Raw genomic sequence first — 26,228 nt, 5'->3', positions numbered from 1 at the left:
TTTTAAAATCCAAATATAGCAGGAATCAGCTGTGCTTTACATGCTTCCCGCCTGCTTAAGAACAGCTTCTTGAAGCCTGCAGCTGCTGTAATTAGGGTTTGTTCTTTTCTATAGTTGAACACCATTTATTTAAGTTCTTCAGTTCTTAGAATGTTTCCAGCTTTTTATAAATATAACTATAAAAGTGCATGTGCATGTTTGTATGTATGTGAATTCATACACTGATACATGCCTGTATGCCTGCATTTATATGTAGGAAAGTCAGGAGCCTGCACTTTCAAGCTGTCCTTAAGTGCGTATTTAATATTCTGCCTTGCTAATTTTTCTTTCTGTTTCTCCCTCCTTTTTCAGCTTTTGGTAGGGATTATTCAGGCTGCTGAACTGCCTGCACTAGATATAGGTGGTACATCTGATCCCTACGTGAAAGTTTTCCTGCTTCCAGATAAGAAGAAAAAATATGAAACAAAAGTTCACAGGAAGACCCTTAACCCTGTCTTCAATGAGCAATTTACTTTCAAGGTATTCTTTTGATAATTACATGGTACCCTTTTTCTTTTTGCAGTCTACCTGGGGTGGGAAGTACTGTCAAATCATAGCTGACTTGTGGCCCCTGCTGGGGTTTTTAAGGCAAGAGACTAACCGAGGTGGTTTGTCATTGCCTGCCTCTGCATAGCAACCCTGGTCTTCTCTGGAGGTTTCCTGTCCAATTACTAGCCAAGGCCAACCCTGCTTAATTTTCGAGATCTAATGTGATCGGTTTGCCTGGGCTATCCAGGTCAGGGTTATATACTAAAGGTTAATCCCATGCTCCATTACAGAACTGCATATGTCCTAGTTAATTGGTGACCTAAGGCACAATGCATTTTCTTTCACAGAATTTTGAGAGATTGCCAATAAAGAAAACATGTTAAGAATTACTACCAGTAACATAATTCAATTGTAGTCAATGAAGCTCTGCTGTTTTAAATCATTTACGGATCTGTGTTAGATATTTAGCAGAGTAAATAAAGTGCAGTGGAATAATGCAGCACAGACACGTGTATGTTTCACTTCTAAGAAAAAGTTTACTTTAAATATTAGGAAAAGGATTACATGGAAAGAAAACAACAGTCTAACTAACTAATCTTTCTAGTTCTGATATACTCCATCTAGTTTCTTTCTTCCCTCTTACTCTCTCTCTCTGACCCCTTGCATAGATGCAGGATAGCATGAACTATCTCCAATATATTGATTAGCCAATAGTCAATCTTTTTGGTGGGAAGAGTCTACTCTACACACCTAATTGGCTCTATACTAAACTTCCTGTCATGAGCTTACAGAAACTTCAGCTTAACCCTTTCATGACTGAAGGGATGACACTTGCAAAATCCAACAATCTGTCCTTGAATCTGGAGTCCCAAAAATTGACTGTACATTACAGTACTGTACTGTAGCAATGAATTTATAGGATTTCTGGTAAAATGTCCTTCCTGAAAGGGCATTTCAGAAGATCCAACTTCTCATTGACCTTTTTGAGGATAGTTTTTGTATCTGCTTAAGTTGGGACACACGATGGCATGCACCTCATTCTCATATCCATCTAAATGATTGGCTGCAGTATTTTCCACTTATTGAAGGTGCTAGAAGTTTGATGCTAGGATGCCTTTATTTTTCACTGCCCTTTTTGGTTCTCAGGAGAGCTTGCTCAGAATTTTGTACAGCACAAAACAGAGAGAAGCACTCTTAGTAATAATAGCCAAAATCCACAGTGGAGAACCACAACTAAGGGACTAAAGGAACATGAACCAAATTATAATAGTCTTTTTTCCTTTTTTTAATAAATACTAACAATTTAAATTGACTCCGTGCAAATATATAAGAAGCAATATACAAAACTAGATTCTCATACAATATACAATAGAAAAGACAAGGAAGAACATTGCCATACAAAGGCAACCGGCCAAATAGCAAAGTTCTAATCAGTGTCTCTTCATCCATGGCCAAGGTGAGGGTGCGTCCGGCTGCCACTTGAGAATTTGCTATGTGTCAGCGCGGATATGATGGCAAGGTCTGTCGACCCCTGATGAAGTTTTCTATCTGGAAACAAGTATCTCAGATGACTGGTTCCTTGTTGGGCCTGCGGTCCTTTTGAAGCTTGCCATCCTTGTCACGTTCATCTGTAAGAAAAAAGAAAAAGGAAAAGTTAATAATTAATTTTAATTTAATTTAATTTAATTTAATTTATTGTATTTATATTCTGCCCTCCCCGCTTTCGCAGACTCAGGGCGGATAACAGAATACAAATATGCACATCATTAAAAACACCTTAAAAACACAATCATCTCATCTACATCTATTACATATAAATAATTAAAAAAAAATTAAAGCAGCACATAGCAAAAGTTTAGTGTATCACACAGCAGTGTTACCAGAGCAAATCCATACCGTAATAAGTGTGGCAGCAGCATCTGCGTTCACATGGGGGAATAGTTTAACCCCCCCCTCCACGGGGGGGCACTGCCCGGCATCAGCCATATGTCTGGCAGAATAGCTCCATCTTACAGGCCCAGCAAAATGCAAGCAAATCTTGCCGGGCCCTAGTCTCGCAAGGCAGAGCATTCCACCAGGCCGGGGCCAGGACCGAAAAGGCCCTGGCCCTGGTCAATGCCAGGCGGGCCTCCCTAGGGCCAGGGACATTTAGAAGATATTTTCCACTAGATCAAAGAGTCCTCTGGGGCTCATATGGTGAGAGACGGTCCCGCAGATACGTCAGTCCCAGTCCGCATAGGGCTTTATAGGTTAACACCAAAACCTTGAACCTGATTTGGTACTCCACTGGCAGCCAATGCAGCTGGCATAGCACTGGCGTAATGTGCTCCCACACCAGTGCTCTAGTAATGACCCACGCCGCTGCATTCTGTACCAGCTGTAACCGCTGAATCAGGCCCATGGGAAGCCCAGCATAGAGCGCGTTACAGTAATCCAGCCTAGAGGTGACCATTGCTTGGACCACTGTAGTCAAGTCGCGGGGAGATAAATAAGGGTCAAGCTGCCTGGCCTGCCGAAGATGATAAAAGGAGGATCTGGCAACTGCCTTGATCTGGTCCTCCATCTTCAGGGAGGAGTCCAGAATCACCCCCAGGCTCCTAACTCTCGAGGCCAATGTAAGTGGTGCCCCATCAAGTGTAGGAAGCCGGGGTCCCGAAGCCATCTCCCCACGACTCACATACAGGACCTCCGTCTTCGTGGGATTCAATTTCAGCCAACTTTGTCTCAACCAACCAGCCACAGCCTCAAAAACATGCTCCAGGACTTCAGGGGTCGATCCAGGCCGCCCGTCCAACAACAGATAAAGCTGGGTGTCATCCGCATATTGATGACACCCAAGCCCAAAACTCTGCACCAACCGGGCGAGGGGGCGCATATAGATATTAAATAATAACGGAGAGAGTATCGCTCCCACAACAATTAATGCATAAACAAAAATAACATGAAATAGAATTCTCTCTATGATCCAGTTGTTCCAGTACACATCTGTGTCATTCTGCACATGTTGATTTCCCATTCTCTTTAGTGAGCAGGAGAATCACAGTTTATGCAGTGGCAGATCTTTTGATGTGTATGAAATGTTGGTCGCTGCAGAAGAGAATGGGAAGCCTTCTATGACTGTAGGGTTTTGACTTGTATATTTGGTATACAGGACTGTAGTGGGGGCGTTGACTGGAATAAGTAGCAAAATATAAATTGCTAGACACATAACATTTCCAGTACTCTGAGATGTCAAAATGAAAAATTCGCGAAGAAGGAATCTGGAGAACATCTAGGGGGGAAGGCTGTATAACAAATGTTGTGCTCCTTTTCTCCTGATCCCTTCACCTCTGGATCTGATATTATCTGATAGTAAATCTTTGTCATTACAGCATGGTAATTCAAATGCCTATGCAATAGTGGGTGAGGGGAAAGCAAGACACATGATGAAGTAGTATCTCTTTTCAAAATATAAGGAACAGCTAATAATGTTTCCCAAACACAGATTGCAGTTCCAGCAATGTTAAAGCACCATAGCTGAACATAGTTGGAAGAGTTTTAGACTGAAATGTTCACTGCACTTTAATAGCTATCGGCTCTTCCTTCTTTATACTTAGTCTTATAATGACAGCTCTAGTTTGAAAGCAGGGACAATAGATTCAGGCTATGTAATCACTCAACAAGAAAGAGATCCCTAGAGGCCTCCCACCACTACTGCAGACATAAGCTTGTTTTCTCTTGAAGATGTTCATAAAAATAATACTCCCCTCCTTTTTGAGAGCAGAGAAGCAGAAGTTCTTTGCTGAGGATTTTCCTTTGAGTATATTTAAAATGAAACAGAACAATAAATTTCTAATGCACATATAGTATGCGAAAGAGAAGGCATAGCCAACTTCACTGTCCAAGAGAATATATCTGTTGAATAAATCCGGATGACCAGTCCACCAAGTCATGCAGCATCTTTACCTTTTAATGAATTAAGACTGTGCCAATGTGGGCTTTGGTGGGTAGTAGTCAGTTGCCAGTAACCAGTTTTTTCATGCACACATGGAAATTCCAATGCATAAAGTTAACATAGAGCTGCTGTAGCATAGTGGTTAAGTGTTTGGGTTGCAAATCAGCACTCTGCTGGTTCGACTCCCACTGCCATGAACTCTGGACTTGGCCTTGGGTAAGTCACTTCTCTCAGTCCCAGCTCCCCTTCTGTATTGTGGGATAATAATAGCACTGACAATTTTCACTGCTCTGAGTTGGTCCAAAAGGTGGTATATAATCACACTGTTGTTGTTAGTTACTCTGTTCTTTCTTTTAGCTCAGGGAAAACACACAGTGTAGGGAACTCTGCTTTTCATAGAAAAGTCTCAGCAACTCTTCCGTCTACTGAAGTCTTGCGAAGCTTTGCATCATGCTCAGTGCATCCTTAGCATTCATATTTTATTATCGAGATGCCTCCATGAATATTTGTCACTTAGCATGGCATGGCTAATGAGTTCAGGGTAGCGCACCATGAAATGTATCCTGTCGTCTTTGGGCAAAACATTTATGACACTTGTCACTCTGTGCATAATGGAGGCACAGGTTCACCATCATGCCTCTTTTGTATTAATCATTCCTGTAGTGACCATGTGGGCAATAGAGCCACATACATTTCTTTACAATAACTTGATACAAATCAGAATTCCTTCTTGCCTTATCTTCTTGAAGGGTAAAAAGAGAGAGACTGAGAAACACTAAGGTGAAGTCAGCTTTTAATTGCTTTTAATTAGTGCATTTACAATCATACATATTAAAGAGTGAAATATTAGAAGGGATTTCACCTCTGGGGTTACACCTTGACTAGAGTACCATGAGTGTGATTTTTTTTTAAACCATTAGCATCGGAAGGTGGAATGCCATGCAGAATAATGTGTTTACTCAGGGGGGAGTCTTCAGGTAGCTCCATGATGCCGCTGGAGGCTGAAGATTCTTATATGAGCAGCGCCTGTGATTTCTGGGCTGCTGCCATCAGTTGTCAGAGTGAAATGGCAGCCACAAGACTCCTGTGCCCATGTTAATTATGTGCTTTGTGTCAAGCTCACATAAGGGCTTCGTAAGCATCCAGCTGTGTCACTGAATATAAGGGCAGGTCGTGGTATAGCTTAAGAGGGGGGGAAAACCCCCACTGCCGCTGAAATTAGAATTTATGGTTTTCTTTATAATATTGCAGGTCCTTCAGATGCTCCTATTGTTGCCCACCCCCAATGTACTTTGCACTGGGTGTTGTAAATAAATACAGTGCCTGAGGGATAGCAATGACAAAAATCTAGTGATGTGCTCCAAAAGTAATAACCTATACATTGCATGACATTTTGGTATGTAAAGGGCAGCAGAAAGAGAAAGTGTCTTCAGAATTACTGTTTTGAATTGGTTTTTAGAAATGCTCAGGGTTTTTGAAAGTAAATTTCCTCAAAAACACAAACAAAAAAGAAAACAGACTGGAGTAGTGATCAGAGAGTTGGACAGGCGTCTGGGAGACCCATGCTTAAAGCTCCACTCTGGTATGGATTTCCTTGGGTGACCTGGGACCAATAACACTCTCAGTCTGATCTAGCTCACTGGGTTGCTTGGAGAATAAAAGGAAGGAAAGAGCTATGTATATTGCCCATGCCCCTTGGAGGAAGGGGCGACATAAAAGTGCATTGGTAATCAACTGCAACACACAACTAAAATAGGGGCCATTATATAACTGTAAATGCATTATGCTTGGATGTATATAATATGAGTATGCATGTTAACAAGCAGATCTTCTTCCCATTTATATTAATGAAAACAGCATCGGGTCTTTAACCTAACGAGTCCTTCATAAATTTCTAATAACAAGCATTATTGGAAGAGAACCAACACTGCACCTATTCTGTCAGTCTTTTTGGAAAATAAAATGAAAACTAAATGGCCATGAACTCAAGGGACTCTGGGGGACTGGGGTTTGGATAGAATGCTGCCCCATAGCAGTCCTCTTGTCATACAGGATGAAGGCTCCTCTCTAGGGGTAATTTTATTTTATGTAGAGCCCATGAGAGATCCTTCCGTATCAAAAGATAAAGTAGAAATCGAATGAATAAATAAATGCACATAAATACATGGTGATCTGTCCCTCCTGACTGCCGTGCTTTATGCCCTGCCACCCTGGATGCAGCTTCATGGCTGCACTTGTAGTTTTATTGCAGTCTTAGCACCTGATGATGGACACCGTTGTACTGTAAATTTTTGTAATTTTTATTCTTTAATTTTACTGTATCTTAACTTTGTATTTTTTATTGATGTGAGCCATCACATCAATAAGGGCGGGATATGAATTTGATTAAATAAATAAATAAATATTATTATTATTTTTATTTTATTTAATGTATAGTCCACTCTCCCTGCACGCTGGCTCAGAGTGGATTAACAACATATAAATACATATAATAAAACAATACATCAGTAAAACTCTGGTAGCAATCATAAAAATACAGCAATAAAAGACATTAAGACAGCCCACATTACACCCTACATCTAAATAAATAAATAAATAAATAAGTGATGGTTGTTGTGGGTTTTCCGGGCTGTATTGCCGTGGTCTTGGCATTGTAGTTCCTGACGTTTCGCCAGCAGCTGTGGCTGGCATCTTCAGAGGTGTAGCACCAAAAGACACTGTGATACTGAGAGATCTCTGTCTTTTGGTGCTACACCTCTGAAGATGCCAGCCACAGCTGCTGGAGAAACGTCAGGAACTACAATGCCAAGACCACGGCAATACAGCCCAGAAAACCCACAACAACCATCGTTCTCCGGCTGTGAAAGCCTTCGACAATACAATAAATAAATGGTTGTAAAGAACCCAGATCCAGTTCAAGCAGCCCAAGCACATCAGTGGGGTGTCACAGGGAAAGTCAAGTATGCCCCCACACCACCCATGCCTCTGCTTGTCAGACTGTGGCTAGATAAGGTACTCTCTGCAAGATTCCCTTTAGAAGCAAGAATAAGTCCAATGTCTGGCAAAGGAAGCTTTATTGCAGAAAAGGTCCATTATAGTCCACTGTCCTGAATAGGAGACTCAGGATGGTACATGATCATTGTTACCAATGAAGAGCAAGCATAGGATACAGAGTAACAATACCCATCTGGAACAGCCTCCCCCCACAGTTCTCAAAACAACATCTTTCAGTCCTGGGAAGCTGCTCCCCTTCAAGGCCAATGCCTGGTGGAACGGTGTTAGACATAACAGTCTCCTCTGGTGGGAATGCTGCCTGGGAACTGGTGCACCTGAGGAGAAAATACTTAAACACTAAAAGCATTAGAAAATGGAGTCAGTATAGTTAAGATATATACTGGATCTGACATTTCTGCCCCCCTTAAAATAGATCCCCCCCTGGTTTATATGGGTAGCGGGTATGAAAAGCTTTGGTTAATCTAGGAGCATGAACATGTGCAGAGTTCACCCATTCATCGTAACCAGAATCAAAGTCCTTCCACCTAATGAGGTAAAAAAGCTGATTTCTCTTGATTTTAGAGTCCAGAATTTGTTGTACCTCATAGTGTATTTGGTCGTCAATCAAAGTTGGAATGGGTGGAGCTTTGATATGCCATTTGTTGTCTGTGGGAGCTTTCTTCAAAAGGCTGACATGGAACGTATCATGCACATGGCGAAGGTTCTTGGGCAATGTTACAGCGACAGTCACTTTATTTATTACCTTGCGCACAGGAAAAGGTCCTAAGAATTTCAGAGCGAGTTTGCGGCTTGTCTGAGCTAGCTTTAGGTTCTTTGTGGAAATATACACATGGTCTCCTGGTTGTAATTCCCATTCAGCCACACGATGGCGATCTGCGTATTTTTTGTAATCCAGTTTGGCTTTTTCAAGGTGTTTCTTAATGATAGTCCATTGCTGTACCGCCTCCCCCCACCATGAGGATACATCTGGCAATTTAGAGGAATGGAGAGGTGGTGCGTCCAATGGGAAGGGATTGAAGTGAGTCCCATATACAATTTTGAAGGGGGCTTCTCCCGTTGAAGCGTGTACACTGTTGTTATAGGAGAATTCGGCTAGAGGGAGAAGGTCCACCCAGTTATCTTGTTGAAAATTGATGTAGCAACGAAGGAACTGTTCTAATATTTGGTTTGTTTTTTCGGATTGCCCGTCGGTTTGTGGGTGGTGGCTTGAACTGATACCTTGTTCAATATTCAACATTTTCAAAAGCTCCCGCCAGAAGTTGGCAACGAACTGTCCGCCGCGATCCGAAATCACCTTGGACGGAAAAGAATGTAATTTTACGATGTGTTTTAGAAACAGATCCGCTAGTTTTCGAGCGGAGGGTATAGCAGTACAGGGGATAAAATGGGCTTGTTTGGAGAACAGATCTACCACAACTAAAATACAATTATGTCCTTTTGAAGGAGGTAGATCAGTGATAAAGTCCATGGAGATTACTTCCCAGGGCCTATCCGGCGTTTCCAATGGTTGCAGGAGACCCGGAGGTTTCCCTTTCCTGGTTTTTGCGCTGAGGCAAATAGGGCAGGAACTAACGTATTGGGAAATGTCTTTGCGTATGCCCGGCCACCAGAATTGTCTTTGAACTAGGTGTAAAGTTTTCAGGTACCCATAATGTCCAGCAGTGGGAGCATCATGACAGCGTTGCAAGACTTCCAGCTTAAGGCTGTCCGGGACATAAAACTTGCTCCCCGCTAGCCAATCCCCCTGTGGGGATTGGGTTAGTTTGTTTCGCGGAGCTTTATCCCCCTCCTTCTCCACTTCAGTTTTAAGTTTCGATTTCCATTCTTGGTCGGCCGGGAGGGGCTGTTTAGCACGGCTGCGAGTAGTCACCACGCCCCCAAGTTGCTTAGGCGAGAAGACCGTGTCGACAGTCTCCGCCCGTTTGCTCTTATGTTGGGGCATGCGCGACAGGGCGTCCGCCAAAAAGTTAGTTTTGCCCGGGAGATAATTGAGGGTGAAGTTGAACTTGGAAAAGAATTCCGCCCACCGCAATTGCTTAGCATTCAGTCTGCGTGGGCTTCGGAGGGCCTCCAAATTTTTATGATCTGTCCAGACCTCAAAAGGGTATCTCGCCCCCTCCAGCCAGTGCCTCCAGTTTGTGAGAGCTGCCTTCACTGCAAAGGCCTCCTTCTCCCACACATTCCAATTCCTTTCTGCTTCTGAGAACTTTCTAGACAAGAATGCACAAGGCCGCAATTTCCCATCCTCCCCCTTCTGCAGCAAAACCCCCCCTATCGCCGTATCGCTGGCGTCGACCTGTACTATGAAGGGGGACTGTTCGTTGGGGTGGGAGAGGATGGGTTCCGTTACAAATTGCTTTTTAAGGCATTCGAAGGCCGTTTGGCAATCGGGGGTCCATTGTAGTTTAGCAGAAGGTTTTCTGGCTTGGTCCCCTTTATCTTTGGTTTTCAGCAATTCTGTTAAGGGGAGTGTGATTTGGGCGAAATTTGCTATGAAGTCTCTATAGAAGTTGGCAAAACCCAGGAAGGATTGCAGTTCTTTGCGGGTGGTGGGTGTTTGCCAATCCTGGATCGCCTGTATTTTGGCTGGATCCATTTTCAACCCCTCTTGTGAGATACAATACCCAAGGTAAGTGAGTTCGGTTTTATGGAATTCACATTTGGACAATTTGATGGGCAGTTTATTTTTCATCAAGGTGGCCAGGACCTTTTGTACCATTTGAACATGTTCTTCCTCGGTGTTAGAATAAATTAAAACATCATCAAGGTACACTACCACCCCTTTGTACAGAAATTCATGTAAAACTTCGTTTATCATGGACATGAATACAGACGGGGCTCCCGTCAATCCAAAAGGCATAACTAAGTATTCATATTGTCCGAGGGGCGTATTAAACGCGGTTTTCCACTCATCCCCTGCCTTTATACGAACGTGGAAGTAGGCATCTTTTAGATCTAATTTCGTAAAGATCTTACCTTGGGCCACGACGTTGAGAAGGTCTCGGATGAGTGGTATAGGATAGGCGTTGTTGGTGGACACTGCATTTAGTCCCCGGAAATCCGTGCACAGTCTGAGTCCCCCATCCTTCTTTTTCACGAAGAGAACTGGAGCGGCGTGGGGGCTAGAGGCTGGGCGGATGAACCCTCGTTGGAGGTTGGTGTCGATGAATTTCCGGAGCTCTTCACGTTCATGGAGACTCATGGGATAGAGTCGTCCTTTAGGCAATGAGGCTCCGGGTAAAATTTCCACCGCACAGTCCGTTCGTCGGTGCGGGGGTAGAGTATCAGCTTCCTCCTCCGAGAAGGCATTTAGAAAAGGCCAGTACGGTTCGGGTATTTGGTTGACTTCTTCTTGGGTGAGGAGGGCCTTTTCTTTGCAAGTTGGGTCTTCGCCCCAGTTTTGATTCCAACGGTGAATTTTACAGTTGGCATGATTGAAGGTAATACATCCTTGAGCCCAGTCTATGTAGGGATTGTGATCACATAGCCATTTACTGCCTAGAATTAACGGGTACTTGGCAGTAGAGCTGATGACAAAGGACCTCTTTTCCCAATGTTGTCCCATGCCTGTGATCACCGGGATGGTTTCAGTCGTGACCGGATTCATGTTGGTACCATCCATTTGTTCAAAAATTACTGGATTTTGTAAATCCCGAGTTGGTAAGACCAGTCCATTGACTAGAGCTGGGGCTATGATGTCTCTTGAGCAACCCGAGTCAATAAGAGCTTGCACCCGAATGTGCATTTTTCTCTCTGGGTTGATTAGAGTCACTGGCATGAATAAAATGGACCCAGGTGGCCGGTTCCGTGCAGGGACGGGCTTGGGGCGGATCTGTCGTTTGGGCCCTTTTACGACAGATCCATCTCGTTTCCCGACTGGGGACTTTCTGGATTGACTTCTGCAGATGGGGAAGCGGGATCGAATTCCATAACTTCTTCCGCTTCCAGCCCTCTTTCTGAGGCCGGCCTTTGGGAAGCGCCGCGGCCTCTGTTGGCTCGTGGAGCTGGAGTCGGGCGTTGGAGCGTAGGGAACGGAGCAAGGGTTGGACGCCGTAATTGAAGCGGAGGTCTTTGCACAGGCCGGTAGGGGCATTGTGCTGCAAAGTGACCAGCCTGTCCGCATTGCAAACACAGCCCTTGTTGCCATCTAGCATCTCTCGCTCCACGGGTGGCGTAGCCAGCTCCCCGAGCTCCCTTCTGTAAGGTCAATGGTCTTCTTTGTCCCGTTTGTTGTTGTTGCTCAACCAAACGGACTTCTAAAATGCGATTCTCCACTTCGCAAACAAGTTGAATCCAACCTAACAGCGTAGGGGGATTGTCTTGCATGAGGGCTCTGTCCAAAAGTCTCGGATTAAGTCCTTGTTTGAACAGAATAATTTTTGTGGACTCCTCACACCTGGGGCACTTGGCAGCCAGTTGGCGGAATTTTGTGATATAGTCTCTCGCTGACATGCTGCCCTGCTTAATGGCCTGCAGTTCTGTTCGGGCCCTGGTTTCCTCTAAGGGGTCTTCATATTGTGCTCTAATAGCATCTACCAACCCCTGGAGAGTATCGAGTTCTGGGGCCCCGATATTATATAGTCCTACGTACCAGTCCGCCGCTTTCCCTTGTAAGCGGGAGCCGAGATGTTCAATTTGGCTGGCCTCGCTGCCAAAGAGGTGTCCCCACCGGTTGAAGAATTGCACGACTTGCACTAGAAAAAAGCCCAGTTTGGAGGTATCCCCATCAAAAGTGGCGTCCAGTTTCACCCAACCCATTGGGAGGTCTTGCCTCGGAGCCGGTGCTGGGTAGAAGTCCGCCGGAAGCATCAATGGCACTTGAGGTATGGGGGGACCCGGTTGTGCTGGCGGTGCTGGTTGCGCTGGCGGCGGCATCACCGGTTGATCCGGGGGTAGCGGCCTCGGCTGGGCTGGCGGTGGTGCTCTCGGCTGGGCTGGTGGCGGCAGTCTGGGTCGGGCAGGCGGCTGCAATCTCGGTCTGGCTGGTGGCAATGCCGGAGGTGCTGGCCGTAGCGGTTGAGGTGCTTGCGGTTGAGGTCGGTGCGGCGGAGTAATGATCGGCCGCGGAGGGGTGGGTTGGTGGGGTCGTAGTGGTGTAGGCCCCATCGGCTGGTTCGGAGGTGGTCTTACGGGCTGTTCCAGTGGCAAACGTATCGGCTGCAGCGGCGGGGTTAGTTGTGGTCGAAGCGGAAGGGGCCGCAGCGGCGAAGGCCGAATGGGTGGAAGGCCGCGCGGGCTTGCCCCTCCAGGCGTTGTTGTTTTGGGAAGCATCGGCTGGCCTTTTGGCGCTGGTAGACCATCTCCCGGAGGTTGCCCGACGGGAACAGTTTCGCGCGGTTGATCAGGGGCTCCCTCCCCGGATGGAGCCGCGGGTGCTCCCGCTTGGTCCGGCCGGACCGTTAAAGGGGAAGTATGGGGGGGTATCACCGGTGTATCACTTGGCTTTTCCTCCCCTTCCGTAGGCCTCTCAACGGGGGTCTCGTCTGGCGGCACATCCCCTCCCGTGATAGGAGGTTCGATGGGAGTCTCGCCGGATGGCACAACCGGGTGATCCCTTCTCGGTGGAGTTTCCCGCTGTGTGGGAAGTTCCTTGGGTTGTTCTCCCGATTCGCCAGGATAGGTGCCCCCCTCGCCGGTAGGTGACGACCGCTGCTGAACTTCCTCCATCGGATAGGAGATGACACTTTGAAGGGTAGCTATCTGTATCGCCATCTCTTCCGGAGACAGTCTTTCTCCTGCCCCCATTGAGGAAATTAAATGAATGGCGTGAGCCAAACTTTCTTCCATATCCATCAGCTTAGCTTCAAGTTGTTGCATTCGACTTGGCCCTGGTTGTTCGCTCAGGGAACCTTCATTCACTGCACTCACCGGGGAGAAGGGGCCCCACGGAGGAGGGTCCCCTTGGACTATTCGCGACCTCGCGGCTAGAATTCCCTTGGCCATACCCGTCACGGCCGAGATGCTGGTATCTACCGCATAGGTGCGACCTTGTATCTGCTCCCAACTTTGTTCAGGGACTTCCGTTGGCTCTTTCCACGGAGCAAGTTCGGAATAATCCCAACTCAGGGCGCCGCGGCGAGACGTGTTCCCCTCCATCTGCTCAAACGTCCTGTTCCAATATCGCCATGGTTGGCTGCTATCTAGTTCCGGGACGGTTTCTAGGCTTCGGCGCCCGTCCATCGAGACTCGTGGATGGAGTCCACCTGCCCGGCGCTCTCTGGTTTCTCGGGGTCTGGCTCCCCACTCCGACGGGGTGGGTACCGAGATCAAGGGGAGAGCGGTTGCTTTCGGCCTTGCCCCGAGGTTGCTTTCGGTCTCGTTCCGAGTACTGAAGTCGATGAGAGGCAGGGTAGAAGTGGAGGCTCCGGTTCCGTTCCCGGTTGCTCCCAGCTCCTGGGAGTCTTGGGTTTGCACCGGTTGATTGTCGGGAGACGCATACGGATCAAACAAAGGATCCCTGTCCGGGACAACCTTGGATTCCGCTGGGCCCGACTCAGACATGATTGGTAACAAAATGTCAGACTGTGGCTAGATAAGGTACTCTCTGCAAGATTCCCTTTAGAAGCAAGAATAAGTCCAATGTCTGGCAAAGGAAGCTTTATTGCAGAAAAGGTCCATTATAGTCCACTGTCCTGAATAGGAGACTCAGGATGGTACATGATCATTGTTACCAATGAAGAGCAAGCATAGGATACAGAGTAACAATACCCATCTGGAACAGCCTCCCCCCACAGTTCTCAAAACAACATCTTTCAGTCCTGGGAAGCTGCTCCCCTTCAAGGCCAATGCCTGGTGGAACGGTGTTAGACATAACAGTCTCCTCTGGTGGGAATGCTGCCTGGGAACTGGTGCACCTGAGGAGAAAATACTTAAACACTAAAAGCATTAGAAAATGGAGTCAGTATAGTTAAGATATATACTGGATCTGACACTGCTGTCCCTCTGGGTGTAAGGCAAACACTAGCAGAGACAGGGAGTGCTCCCCCCTTTGTATGCCATCCCTTCGTGGTTTTCGCAATCCCAGTGGACCCAAGCCAGGTGATAGAAGCAGAGGGATGACTGCTTATGTGCTGCTCTGCGGGTTGCTGGGTAGGCTGCTTTTGTCTTGGACCCAAGCAGGGCAGTAGAAGTAGGGGGACGGAGCCTGCACCTCCTCTGTACTGTCTCATCAAGTCCAAGGTGAGCTGCCTGGGACTCAAGGTGGGCAACAGAAGGAAGGATGCCCTCACACCCTTGCTACTGCTGCTGAGCACAGATTCAAGACTGCTTCTGTAGCTCTTCCAGCATTCTGCAAGACCGCATGGGAGGAGAGTTCTTGAGGAAGCAGAACGTCTCAAGCCATCCCTGAAAAAACCACAAAAAGGCTGATAGAAATGCTCAAACGTTGTGCTTCATTTGAATTTCCCTGTATAAAAAACAGTAATGTTGAGAAAGGTTTTTAGATGTTATTGGAAAAATAATAAGAAACTTATTAAAAGTGACCATGCTAAGTGACCGTGCCAAGTGCAACCGTTTTCCTAGCAGACTTCAGAAGTGCAGCTTGCTTCAACTTGTATCACTTTCCATGAATATTAAAAACATGACTAATGACCATTCTTCTAATCTAAAGCATCTGTCCTTAACACATCAGAACAGCTGGAAAACTAGCTGGAACCTGGCCTCCTGCTGTCAAGAGTTATAGCGATATATCATGCCATAGGGTGAGTGTCAACATTCATGATGTAAAACGGAAAACCAAGCCACTAAGAAAACTTCTAGTCCCTAATTACTCTGTGTCAGACATCGAAAGCCACTTTTTTTGCTCTCCCATCAGTCTGTGTGCTCCCTTTTCCGGAGAACGACAGCATGATTTATTGAGAGAAACATACTGCAGTTTCAAAAATGCGTATATCTGCAGGACAAATAATTGGTCTTTAGCTTCAAGGTGGAGTCAGATGTTGAGAACACATGGCCAGATCTTCAGCATGACGACTGAGCTTCTGCATAGTTCTATAAGATGTTTTCCAGTTTTACAAAGCAGTACATCAGATGACTTTCAAGAAAATCTCATATTTTTTCTAGTTCAATTTCCTGAGAATGACAGCTAATAAACCAAAGAAATAGATTTGCATTGTAGTGAAACCCTATTTACTGTGGAAATTACAGTACATGCTTTTTCTCTTTCCCTGTTTTTCCTCTCTTAGGTGCCGTATTCTGAACTGGGAGGAAAAACCTTAGTGATGGCAGTATATGACTTTGATCGCTTCTCCAAGCACGATATTATTGGAGAGTACAAGGTGGCAATGAATACGGTGGATTTTGGTCATGTAACTGAGGAGTGGCGGGATTTGCAAAGTGCTGAAAAAGAAGAGGTAGGAAAAATTAATTGGTATAAATACATACCAATACAGTCTTCTTAGGGTAACTGGGCCAACAGTGTTTTCTGTTGCACAGCAACATCTGTTTCAGATAATAAACCATTTTAGAAACATTTGAAAAACATTTGCTACTGAAAAATATTTCTCTTTTTAAAACTGTATTATATATTGTCTCCTTTATTATTTCTCCTGATAATCATTCTTGCTCCTTTAAAAATTGCACCTGAATAATACAAAATATTTGTGTTGAATGTTAATTATGATTGCAAATCTGAATATTTTGTGTGTTCATCCCTATATTAACACTACTATCCTAAGAACAATTATACTCTTGAGTCCATTGAGGTCAATGGGCTTAGAAGGTTGTAACTAGAGATGGGCACGAACTGGAATAAAATGAACCATGCGGTTCATGGTTCATCACATTTCACAAACCACGAACTTTCACGAACCTGCCCCGGTTCACAAATCAGTTTGTTTTGGTTCATGAAAATGTTACTTCCAGGCCAGCAAATCACCACTTCTGGGTCAACAGAAGGCCACTTCTGGGTCATCAGAAGGTCTGCAGGAAGTTGCCTAGGAAACTGATTGATCGGCGCCAGGCTGTCTGCAGTGACAAACCAAAAACCGAACCAAACAAACCAGCCTAAAGTTCATGGTGGTTCGTCAGAAATGGGCTCTGATGAACCGCTGGTTCACGAACCACAAACCAGCCTGGTTCGTGCTGAATTTTGGTTTGTATTTCGGTTCGTGCCTATCTCTAGTTGTAACTGCTTAGAATGGCACTGTAGTCCTGCAAACTACTTATTTCATGATGCTACCCACATTCTGCAAGCAAAAGCTTCCACTGCTGCTATAAGGCTATGGCTGAGTACAAAGAAAGGACGGTACAGTTTTAAAAGTTGTGGTTCTCTTTGGAAGTAGGAACTACTGGTAAGAAAGTAGCAAGAAATGCTTCATTGGTTCTTTACCATGCACATGTGCCTTTCTTCTCTTCATCCTTTGGATTATACAGGGCATAAATGGAAAGGTGTACATTTGGATAATTTACATCATTGTGCGTAGAATACAGATTTTGGGCAAGAGCTTTCTGTGTTCAGTTTTAGATTATTTTATATTGATGCCTACCCACCCTAGACATCTTAGCCATGATCCAAAAGTGCCAATATTAGGCACAAACATGACAGTGAATATGCACATTTGTAGATTATTTTTGTTGGTGGCATTTTTCTTTTCCTGAGGAACCCATAAAACTCCTTCTCTGTTGTTATTGTTATGTATTGCAATTTATCCTAAATTTATTGTGTGTTATTGCAATTTATCCCAAATTGGCTAGCAGCAAACTGGTGAAACTAGGGTAACTTTTTTCTCAACATTTATATATCATATGACGTATTCTATAAGGATAGCCTTCTTAGTCTGTAAGAGCCTTGTTAGTCTATCTGTGGCAAATTACAAGGACTACACCATTTGGTGGCATGATTATTCATAGGCTAGAGCATACTTAATGAAAAGCAATTTAGAAATCTCAGTTTGGTTAGTCTTTACATGTTGCTTAATTCATTTGGCATAAGGCACTAGCATGATCCTCATCTTTTTCTTTGGTATTTTTGACTGCCATACTAATGCACATCCACGCATTCTAATTTAATTTGCACGCAATGAAGACATTTCAGGTATGATGCATAAAGAAGAGGGCTTCCACTAAAAATAATCATCATCATGTTGTGAGTGGACTGTAGTCACTGCTTGCATCCTCTATTATATCTGAAGCTGTTCAACATGGAAATGAGGTGTCTTTATGTTGAAGCAATTTGTTTGAATGCATTTAAGGTATTGCCATAAATGAAGTAAACCTTCAGTTTCTTTTGCCCCCTCATCTTTTGGATTATGTGCTAAAGCCATCTAAGTGAAGAGCCAATAAATGTGGGAATCACCATTCTTTACATTAACCAGGGAGTTGAGTTGAAATTTATTTTGATTGATATTTGAGAAAATTTATTGATAGTCATGACATATAGTTAGATTGGTTTAGCATTTTCTCTTTTTAAAAAATATACTTTATTTATAACTAAAAGAGGCATAAGAGTTTTGTAACCCATATAGATTAATGCTTTCTACATGGTACATCCCTAGAAGAAGATTCAGAAACATCAGTTGGTGCAAAACTTGGTAGCCTGTTTGTTATCTGCAGCTATCCACTGTGACCACATTACACCAGTTCTAAAGTATCATCACCAGCTGCCTATGTGTTTCCAGGTCCAGTATAAGGCACTGGGGCTTACCTCTAAAGCCCTTCATGATCTGGGTCCCACATACTTGAAGGGGGTCAACTCAATACCTCAAGCCTCACATTCAAGTAGGGTTGCCAGGTCTTCTTACCCTCCTGGCAGGAGGGGAGACCTGGCACTCACCTTTTGAGAGGCCTGGCATGGTGCGATGACATCATTTCTGGGTGTGATGTCATCATGCTTGTGAGAAGTGTGCCCACTATGTACTGGCCTGGGTTGTTTTTTGCCTCCCTGACCCATTCCTCAGGCCTCACCCCTGCTGACCAGGTGAGTGGTGGAGGAGGCAGCAACTGGGAGCAGGGGATCTCCCACCAGGGGACAGGCAGCCCTACTTTCCAGAATAATGGGAGCCACCACCAGTCCCTCTCAACTAATTCTAAGTTTAGAGACCAAGAAACATTCTCCAGCCCTACTGGGTGCTAAACAAAAAGTCAGCCCTGCCAGGTTTGGTGCCTGCAGGTTGAGTTCCACAAAAACAATTACTTGGTAGCTGTGGCCAAGTTAGGCCAAGGTACTGGTTTTACATAGATGCCCCAAAACTCAAATAACACTACAGAAATATAATTAAGAAGATTGCAAAAGATTACAATTTGAGAAACTGTGCAAGACAGGAAAGAATATAATATAACTAAATATGTACTGTATGATACTGTACAGGCTTTTGTTTCCTAACACAGATGTTACCTTGTCAGGTTAAACCAGATAGTCCAGCAAAACATCAAAGGTCCAAGGTTCAAAAGCTCAAAATTGCATGTAAGCAGCTAATATCCACAAACAGCAAACAGTGCATGCACAGAATAGAATGAATTCCCTTGCTTTATGCCAAGCTGCTTGCAGCATCGCCTGATCCAGCTTCCTCTGCAACTGGGTCATGTTTGCAATAAGAGCAACTTGCCCCTTCCCATGTTCATTGCACTAATGGATATAGATCCTTCCCTCCTGGTCTATGGCCTTGAAGCCCTCGCATCCCATGATCTCACCCACACCTGTGTCCCATCTTATCTCTCTGAGAACAGCTAGCTCAAAAGCACCATTAGTTTCCAGAGATTTCTTTTCCTGTGGCCTAACTAAGCCCAAAAGCCTGAACCAAAGATTTAGAAAAGCTAATAAATGGACTAAACAAGACGTGTTTCTTGACAGTGACTACTTTCTCCTGAGCTGGTCTTGATTTAGGATCCTTCTGTTTCTGGGTCTTTGTATTCTCCCTTCAAGAGAGAATCCTAGCTATTGTCACCATGAAACAATGGTGTTGAGAAGCACTGGAAGAATACTGACCCTGTGTTATATTCTCTTCCAACAGGAATTCCTTCTTCACTTCTGTTTTCTCCTTTTGATAAACTGTAATAATATGACTTAAGCTGGGTTAATATGCAACATGAATGTGGGTTGATAATTGAGAGGTTTACCTACAGCCATACCACCCTGAACACGCTCGATCTTGTCTGATAAGTGGGAGATTTGGAATTAGAGCGTGGTGTTGGAATAGATGGTCCTGTAATCCTGTCATCCTATGCTTATGTATTTGAGTGATGTGAGTTGTGCTTTAACTATTCAGTTCCATGCTAAATTGTCTTTGATTCATGGCTTACACAGTCCAACAACAAGCCTTGCTTGTTTACAGAATAAAATGTCACAGAGCTACCAAAAACAATGCAGCAAAGATTCAAGTGGAGATTGCTTAGGCCAGATGTGCAACAGTGGGCATGTGTTTATCTTGTTAGTGCTCATCAGCACAGTACCACAACCTGGCCCACTAATTACAACAAAAGCATAATTAAAATAGACTTAAAAACCCTAAGCAACTGGATCCCATCCAAAATTATACAACAAATGTAATTATGTTCAATTACTGTGAAGACATTTTATAACAGACTTCACTTTATTTTAATTGGTGAATATAACATTTGTAATGGAAAACCCAATTCACAGATAGTCTGTTCAGTTGTAATAATGCACATTGTTATGAAGCATTTCACTTAGTTTTTCTTCAAGTTTTAACTTTTCGCTAAGAGAAATCATAAAAATTATTTGTAAAAAAGTGGCAATTATATGATGAGAAATGAGCCCTTGAAATAGGCTTAACATTTCACTTGTAACCTTGAAGGAAATTATATTTAATCCTTCATGAATGACAGTCATGACCTTTTGCTTCATCTTTTAGAGTGACCTTAGTCTACCTCTTGTCTACGTTCCTATCTTACACCGTATTCACTTTCTGAACATAATAGCACATGTTTCTAATAAGCAAGATGTAACCACAGAGAAGGAAAGACATCTGACAAATTGATTACCTTCTCCACTGCTAACTAAAATTCTGTTCCCCACCACACTTCCTTAAAAGGATCAGGGATTAAATCAAAGGATGGGATTTTAATGAGACACGAGAGGCTTCCTTCTGAATCCCATGACTCAAGCAAATTCGACAACTATCTTTACAGCATTTCCAATTTCCCTAAAATGTTGGTAAAGTACTTTAAAGATGAGAAGGGCTATGTACATATTTGTTATCCTCTTCTATGAAAGTTTCATAGAACTACACCAGACTGCAAGAATGAGTCCTGGATACTGACCAGGCTGCTGTGAACCTGAGCTACAAGTCACAACTCCATTTTTACTTTACTCTATATAGCTTTGTCAGTGTTGGATGTCATTGCCACTTGTATGGCATTTAGGGAGAATCAGATTTAATGAGGCAAAGAATTGGTAAAAATGGAGCACGAGAAAAGTAACCATTGGCTAGTGAGTGGCTTGTTGAAAATGGGGTCAGAAACATGAATGAGGGAACTGTGATTGAAAAAAACAGATTACAGTAGAAAGGCAGTGGCAAAGGGAATCTCTATTAGAGTTGCCAGCTCCGAGTTGGGAAATTCCTGGAGATCTGGGGGGGTGAAACCTGGAGAAACCCTGAGAAAGTGGGGTTTGGGGAGGGAAAGGACCTTGGTATGGCATAATTCCATAAATTCCACCACCCAAAGTAGCCATTTTCTCCAGGTGAACTTATCTCTGTGGCCTGGAGACCAGTTGTAATTCCAGATTTCCAGCCCCTACCTGGAGGCTGGCAACCCTAATCTGTATTGATATTCTTATCCAGAAGTGCAGTACGGATGCTCAATGTTTTTTCCTATCCATGGCTTTCTACAGAAAGCTATAAAATGAGACTGGGACATGCTATAACAGGCCATACAAATTTGCTTGTACAAAAGCAAGGTTTCATTGGGCATTTAAAAGTGATCAAAATCTTGTAACAGAAAATTGTTACAGTAACAGAAAATTGTAACAGAAAATTGTGTAAGTAATAACAATGAATTAAAAATGACTCAAAGATGTATTCCAGGGGCTGTTCTCCTATCGAGAATGTATCCATTGCAAATTTTAATTTATAAAGGGCATAAGCCAGTAGGAAATTCATTTCAATAGGTTTGCACAGAAGAATTTCCTCAATGGATTGTGCTCAAAAGCAATAGAAAAAGATGCATTTCTGAAAAGGTTAAAGACAAAGCACTGGGAGGAGCAGTCTAAGGAAAAGAAAGCTTAGTCATTTTCTTCACATTCCTCCTGCCAATTTTTAAATGCCAATTTAGACCATGTCAGAGATTACCATAGTAACCATTTAGCCTCTTTTCAGATCTTGTTGTATTTTCAGTTTAGTTTAACTACTTGCTGAACTGACATTTAAAGCACTTTGTACAGGAGCTATGATGGACAGGATTTATTTATTAAACACAAAGAAATAAATGTCTTGCACAAAGCGCAGTAATGAAAAGAGTAGCAATTGGATTCTCATTGTAAATTGCTATAATGATTTTAGACAGGCTGTACAGTATAAGGAAATACTTGATGTTGAATATTTCTTGGTGAATTTATTGAGAACCTATGCTCCTGAATGAAAGACAGCTCATCTGTCATAATTTATCAAAGAACGGAGTTGTGTTAAGCAATAAATACCTCAAAGAACATTAAAATGGCCTTGCTAGATCAAACCAAAGTGTATCTAGTCCAGCATCTGAAGTGCACACAGTAAGATGTTAGATAGAATGCATATCTTGGACAAGGAAAGATATCGCCAAGTCTAAAAGGATGTTAGCATGGTTAACAACCCAAGAAAGCCATAAAAGACAAAATGACTTCCTCGCAAAAGTGAAAGGTTTGCGTGAATGAGGTGTAGAGGTGTGAGCACAGCACAGGTTCTGGCAAAAGCAGGGCTCATTTTGAGGGGGAATGCACAGGAATGCAGTTCCGGTAGTTCCCCAAAGAGGTCACATGTCAGGTGGCCCTGCCCACCTGACTCTCAGCCATTTTGGGCCTGTTTCAGCCTGGATTGGGGCTGAAACGGCCCGGATCGGGCTTCTGACGGGTGGTGGATCACTCTCCCACTCAGCAGCGTCCCAATCCTGACCATTTTGGACCCCTTTTTGGCCATTTTCAGCCCCTTTTTGCCATTTTGCCAGGATTGGGTCCAAAACAGCCAGGATAGGTGATGTCAGGGGGTGTGGCATATGCAAATCAGTTATGCCAATGACACACTTCCAGTGATGAAAAAAACCAACAAACCGGGGGTACACAAATCTAGAAATTAATTATATATATTTTTCCCAAGTGCAAGGTGCAAAAGTGCTATAGTAAATTTAACATGCATCATAAATACAATTACAAGAGAGACTGTTCTCCCACCGCTTACAACAAAGAGATATTCACGGACTGAATATCTCTTTGTTGTAAGCAGTGGGAGAACGTGTCGTGTGCCTGTAATTGGATATGCTTCCGGTCTGATTATCTTTATGCCCAGGATGAAGTGAGTCTTTTTCACTCACGAAACGGGTTAATAACAATTTGCCTGCAAACTCCCATCGGCGTTTTTTCAAGTATTTATTCTATTTCTGGACCGTGAATGAACAACACCTTGCACAGTCTCCCCACCTACCGGCTTCTTTCATTGTATCCAGCATTTGCACTTTAAAGTTTCAAATGAATTCCGGACGGTGAAGATTGATGATTTCATGTTCTAAACGGATGGACTTTGTGATTTTGTAATTGTATTTATGATGCATGTTAAATTTACTATAGCACTTTTGCACCTTGCACTTTGGAAAAATATATATAATTAATTTCTTGATTTGTGTACCCCCGGTTTGTTGGTTTTTCTCAGTTTGGTTCTGGGGCTGCCCATTGTCTTCTTTCCTACACTTCCAGTGATGGCAAGGGGTGTGGTATATGCTAATGAGTTATGCTAATGAGCTATGCTAATGAGTTCCTCCAGCTCTTTTTCTAAGAAATGACCCCTGGGCAAAACAAATGTAAGTTACAAGTACAGAGAGCAGGAAACTGGCCAAGGAGGCATTTGGGTAGCTGAATGACCAAGGAGTGAAAGGATCTTTTAAGAAGATAGAGAGAGATGGTAGAGAAACCAAATGAATTCTTTGCATTTGTTTTCATTGTGGAGTAGATGAGGGTTCTTACCTACACTGGAATCATTGCTTTCAGGAAGGATGTTTGAAGAACTGAGTCCAAGTATAGTGATGACAGATGAAGTTCTAGGGGTATTGGGAAAATCAAAAATAATTATGTCTCCAGACCTGGCTGGCATACACCAAAACTTTGATCTTCTAACAAGTATTGTTAAAATCATCCTCAGTGCTCTGATTTTTTTTTAAAAAAGAGTCCAGTCTCCAGAGTCCTTACAGCACTCAAGGCAGCTAATATTAGCTAATGTTATCCTAATGTCTGTTTCAGGTAATCCTAATGTCTGTTTCAGGTAAGTTAGTAGAAACTGTTAAAGACAGAATTAATAAGCATGTAGAGAATAAAAGCTTGGTTAGGGAAACTCTGCATGGCTTCTGCAAAGGGATGTCCTGCTGTAACAGAGCTGGCTCCAGCTCCACCTCTCCTGAGAACCAACCAATGAGTGGGTGGAATGTTGGGACAGTGATAGAGTCCATTGGGGAATGTGAGAGAGGGGAGAAGGGTTTGGGATGCTGCTAAGGCAGGCAACAGAACGACACCTGGCTGTAAATCTGTTACATTGAAATACTCCGTTTAACCTATTTAACCCCAGTATGTTTATGAGTTTAAAACCATTCACTCCTATGTTCCATCTGGTAAATAAAGTTTGTTTTTGTTTTGTTTAAACGTGGGTGATTTGAAGTCATTGGCTGAGGGAAAATATCACACACAGAGACCTCATGTTAAATGGGCCAAATTTAAGAAAACAGTTGCAGCATATATAGAGAAAGTAAACTCTGAGTTCCCTTTCCCTGATAGCCCTGGGCTGTAGCTGGATGAGGGGAAGTAAAAAGAGGGAACAGGCTGCCTGTCTAGGGGAGCCTTTGAGTGAAGAGAGAGGCGACCCTGTGAGGATTTGGACCAGGGGTCTCTGCCTGCTAAATTGGAGGTTAGATAAGTAACATGTGGTACTGCCCTTTACTGCCTGGGAAGCCCACAAACCTGTGAAGGGAAGTTTAGGGAAGGTGGAAGTGTGGGAAAAGGCAGTGGCCATATCTGCCTAACCAACCTTTTGGAGTTCTTTGAGAAGCATGACTAGCATGTGGATAAAGGAGGTCTGGTAGATATTATATAGTTGGCCTCTGAAGGACTTTTGACAAGATACTTCACCAAAGACTCCTGAATAAATGTAGCGATTATGGGATAAGACAATATGCTGTTTGATGGATTTTTAAAAACAAGTTAAATGACGAGAAGCAAAGAACAGAAATAAATGGACAGTTTTTGCCAGGGAGGGAAGTAAATGGTGGAGTCCCACCACTATATCAATACTGGGGCTTATATGAACAAATTAAAGTGATCTAGAATATGTGGCAAGCAATGTTGAGTTCAAGTTTGTAGATGATCCAAATTATTTAGGATGGTGAAAATCAAGGTGGATTGGGACAACCGGTTGGCCACTGTATGAAACAGAATGCTGGATTGGATGGACCATGGGCCTTATCCAGAAGTGTACTTCTTATGTTTTCTTCATGCCTTCATTCCTACTGTCCCCTTCCCAGACGAAAACAGATCTAAAATCAGGTTGATTCCCAATATACTTGTTTACTCAACCTGTCTTTGAACAGATTCAAGAGTCTCAGGCGCTGCTTAGTAGGCACCACAAGCTGTTGGCAAGGTTTCCACCTTTCCCCATGACCCCTCTTACTCACTACAAGTTTGCTATATAGTGAAAAATCTTATAACTCTGGAATTCACTTTTGTGCAGTCCACAGTCTTTGCTTGCTGAAATGGGCCCTTTTCACACTCACAGTCAAAATCACTATTTCTCAGCAGTTGACCCGATCACGGTGGCTTCTGATTTGCACCCATGTGTTTTACACTATCTGCTGCCTATTCTTTTTTTTTTTAATATAAATTTTTTTATTTTTCATAACTACAAAACACTACACAAGACTATCACAAGGAAAGGGGAGAGGGAAGGGACAAAGGGGGGTGGAAAAAGAAAAGAGGGGGGGAATGAACTACAAACACTAAACACTACACTTCAATGTTTCCCTTCATACTGTCATAATACAAAAATAGCTCCATAGGATAATGATGGAGTGGTTAATCATACAGAGAATAAACATTTCAAATTCTGATTAAACTTTCCTCCCCCTTCTAGGTCCCGGACGCAGTTCTCTCTGTGCAACTGCTGTTGCGGTGCTCTCCTCCTCCTCCCCCCCCCCCCGGCTCCTCCTTTTCTTCGTTCTCGGTGCAGCAGAGTTCTGGGTTTTTATTCTCAAAATCCTTTAGTTGATCTTCTGATAATATCTTATAGGCCTGATCTTTATATCTGAACCATATTCCTTCCGGGAATAACCATTTGTACTTTATTCCATGGTCCCTCAGAAGAGCTGCAAACTTTTTATATTTAAAACGCCGTTTCCGGACTAGAAATGGAACGTCCTTCAAAATCTTGACTTTCAAACCCATAAAGTCCAAATCCGCATTGTATGAGTTATATAGGATGGTGTCCCGAATCTTTTTAGATGAAAAGTCAATAATGATCTCACGAGGCAACTGTCGCTTTGTTGCATATTTTGAAGAAGCCCGACGGACCTCCAAAATGGCGCTTTTAACCTCTTCTTTAGTCGTCCTCGCGGGTATCGCCAATAGTTC

At 43.5% G+C, this 26,228-nt stretch overlaps 1 protein-coding gene across 1 annotated transcript in view; it reads left to right on the top strand.

Annotated features, from left to right (window-relative positions):
* Window positions 1-26,228, top strand: part of SYT1 (synaptotagmin 1) — a 200,512-nt gene that overhangs the window by 76,503 nt on the left and 97,781 nt on the right. The window contains exons 4-5 of the mRNA XM_054988878.1: window positions 352-519; window positions 15,661-15,828. Coding sequence (XP_054844853.1) covers window positions 352-519; window positions 15,661-15,828 — 336 coding nt within the window. The remainder of the gene's footprint in view (window positions 1-351; window positions 520-15,660; window positions 15,829-26,228) is intronic.

This window comes from Eublepharis macularius, chromosome 9 (genome assembly GCF_028583425.1).
Source record: "Eublepharis macularius isolate TG4126 chromosome 9, MPM_Emac_v1.0, whole genome shotgun sequence".
NCBI classification, from domain to species: Eukaryota; Metazoa; Chordata; class Lepidosauria; order Squamata; family Eublepharidae; genus Eublepharis; species Eublepharis macularius.
The sequence above is the reverse complement of the archived record's forward strand: the minus strand, read 5'-3'. Positions and strand labels throughout refer to the sequence as shown.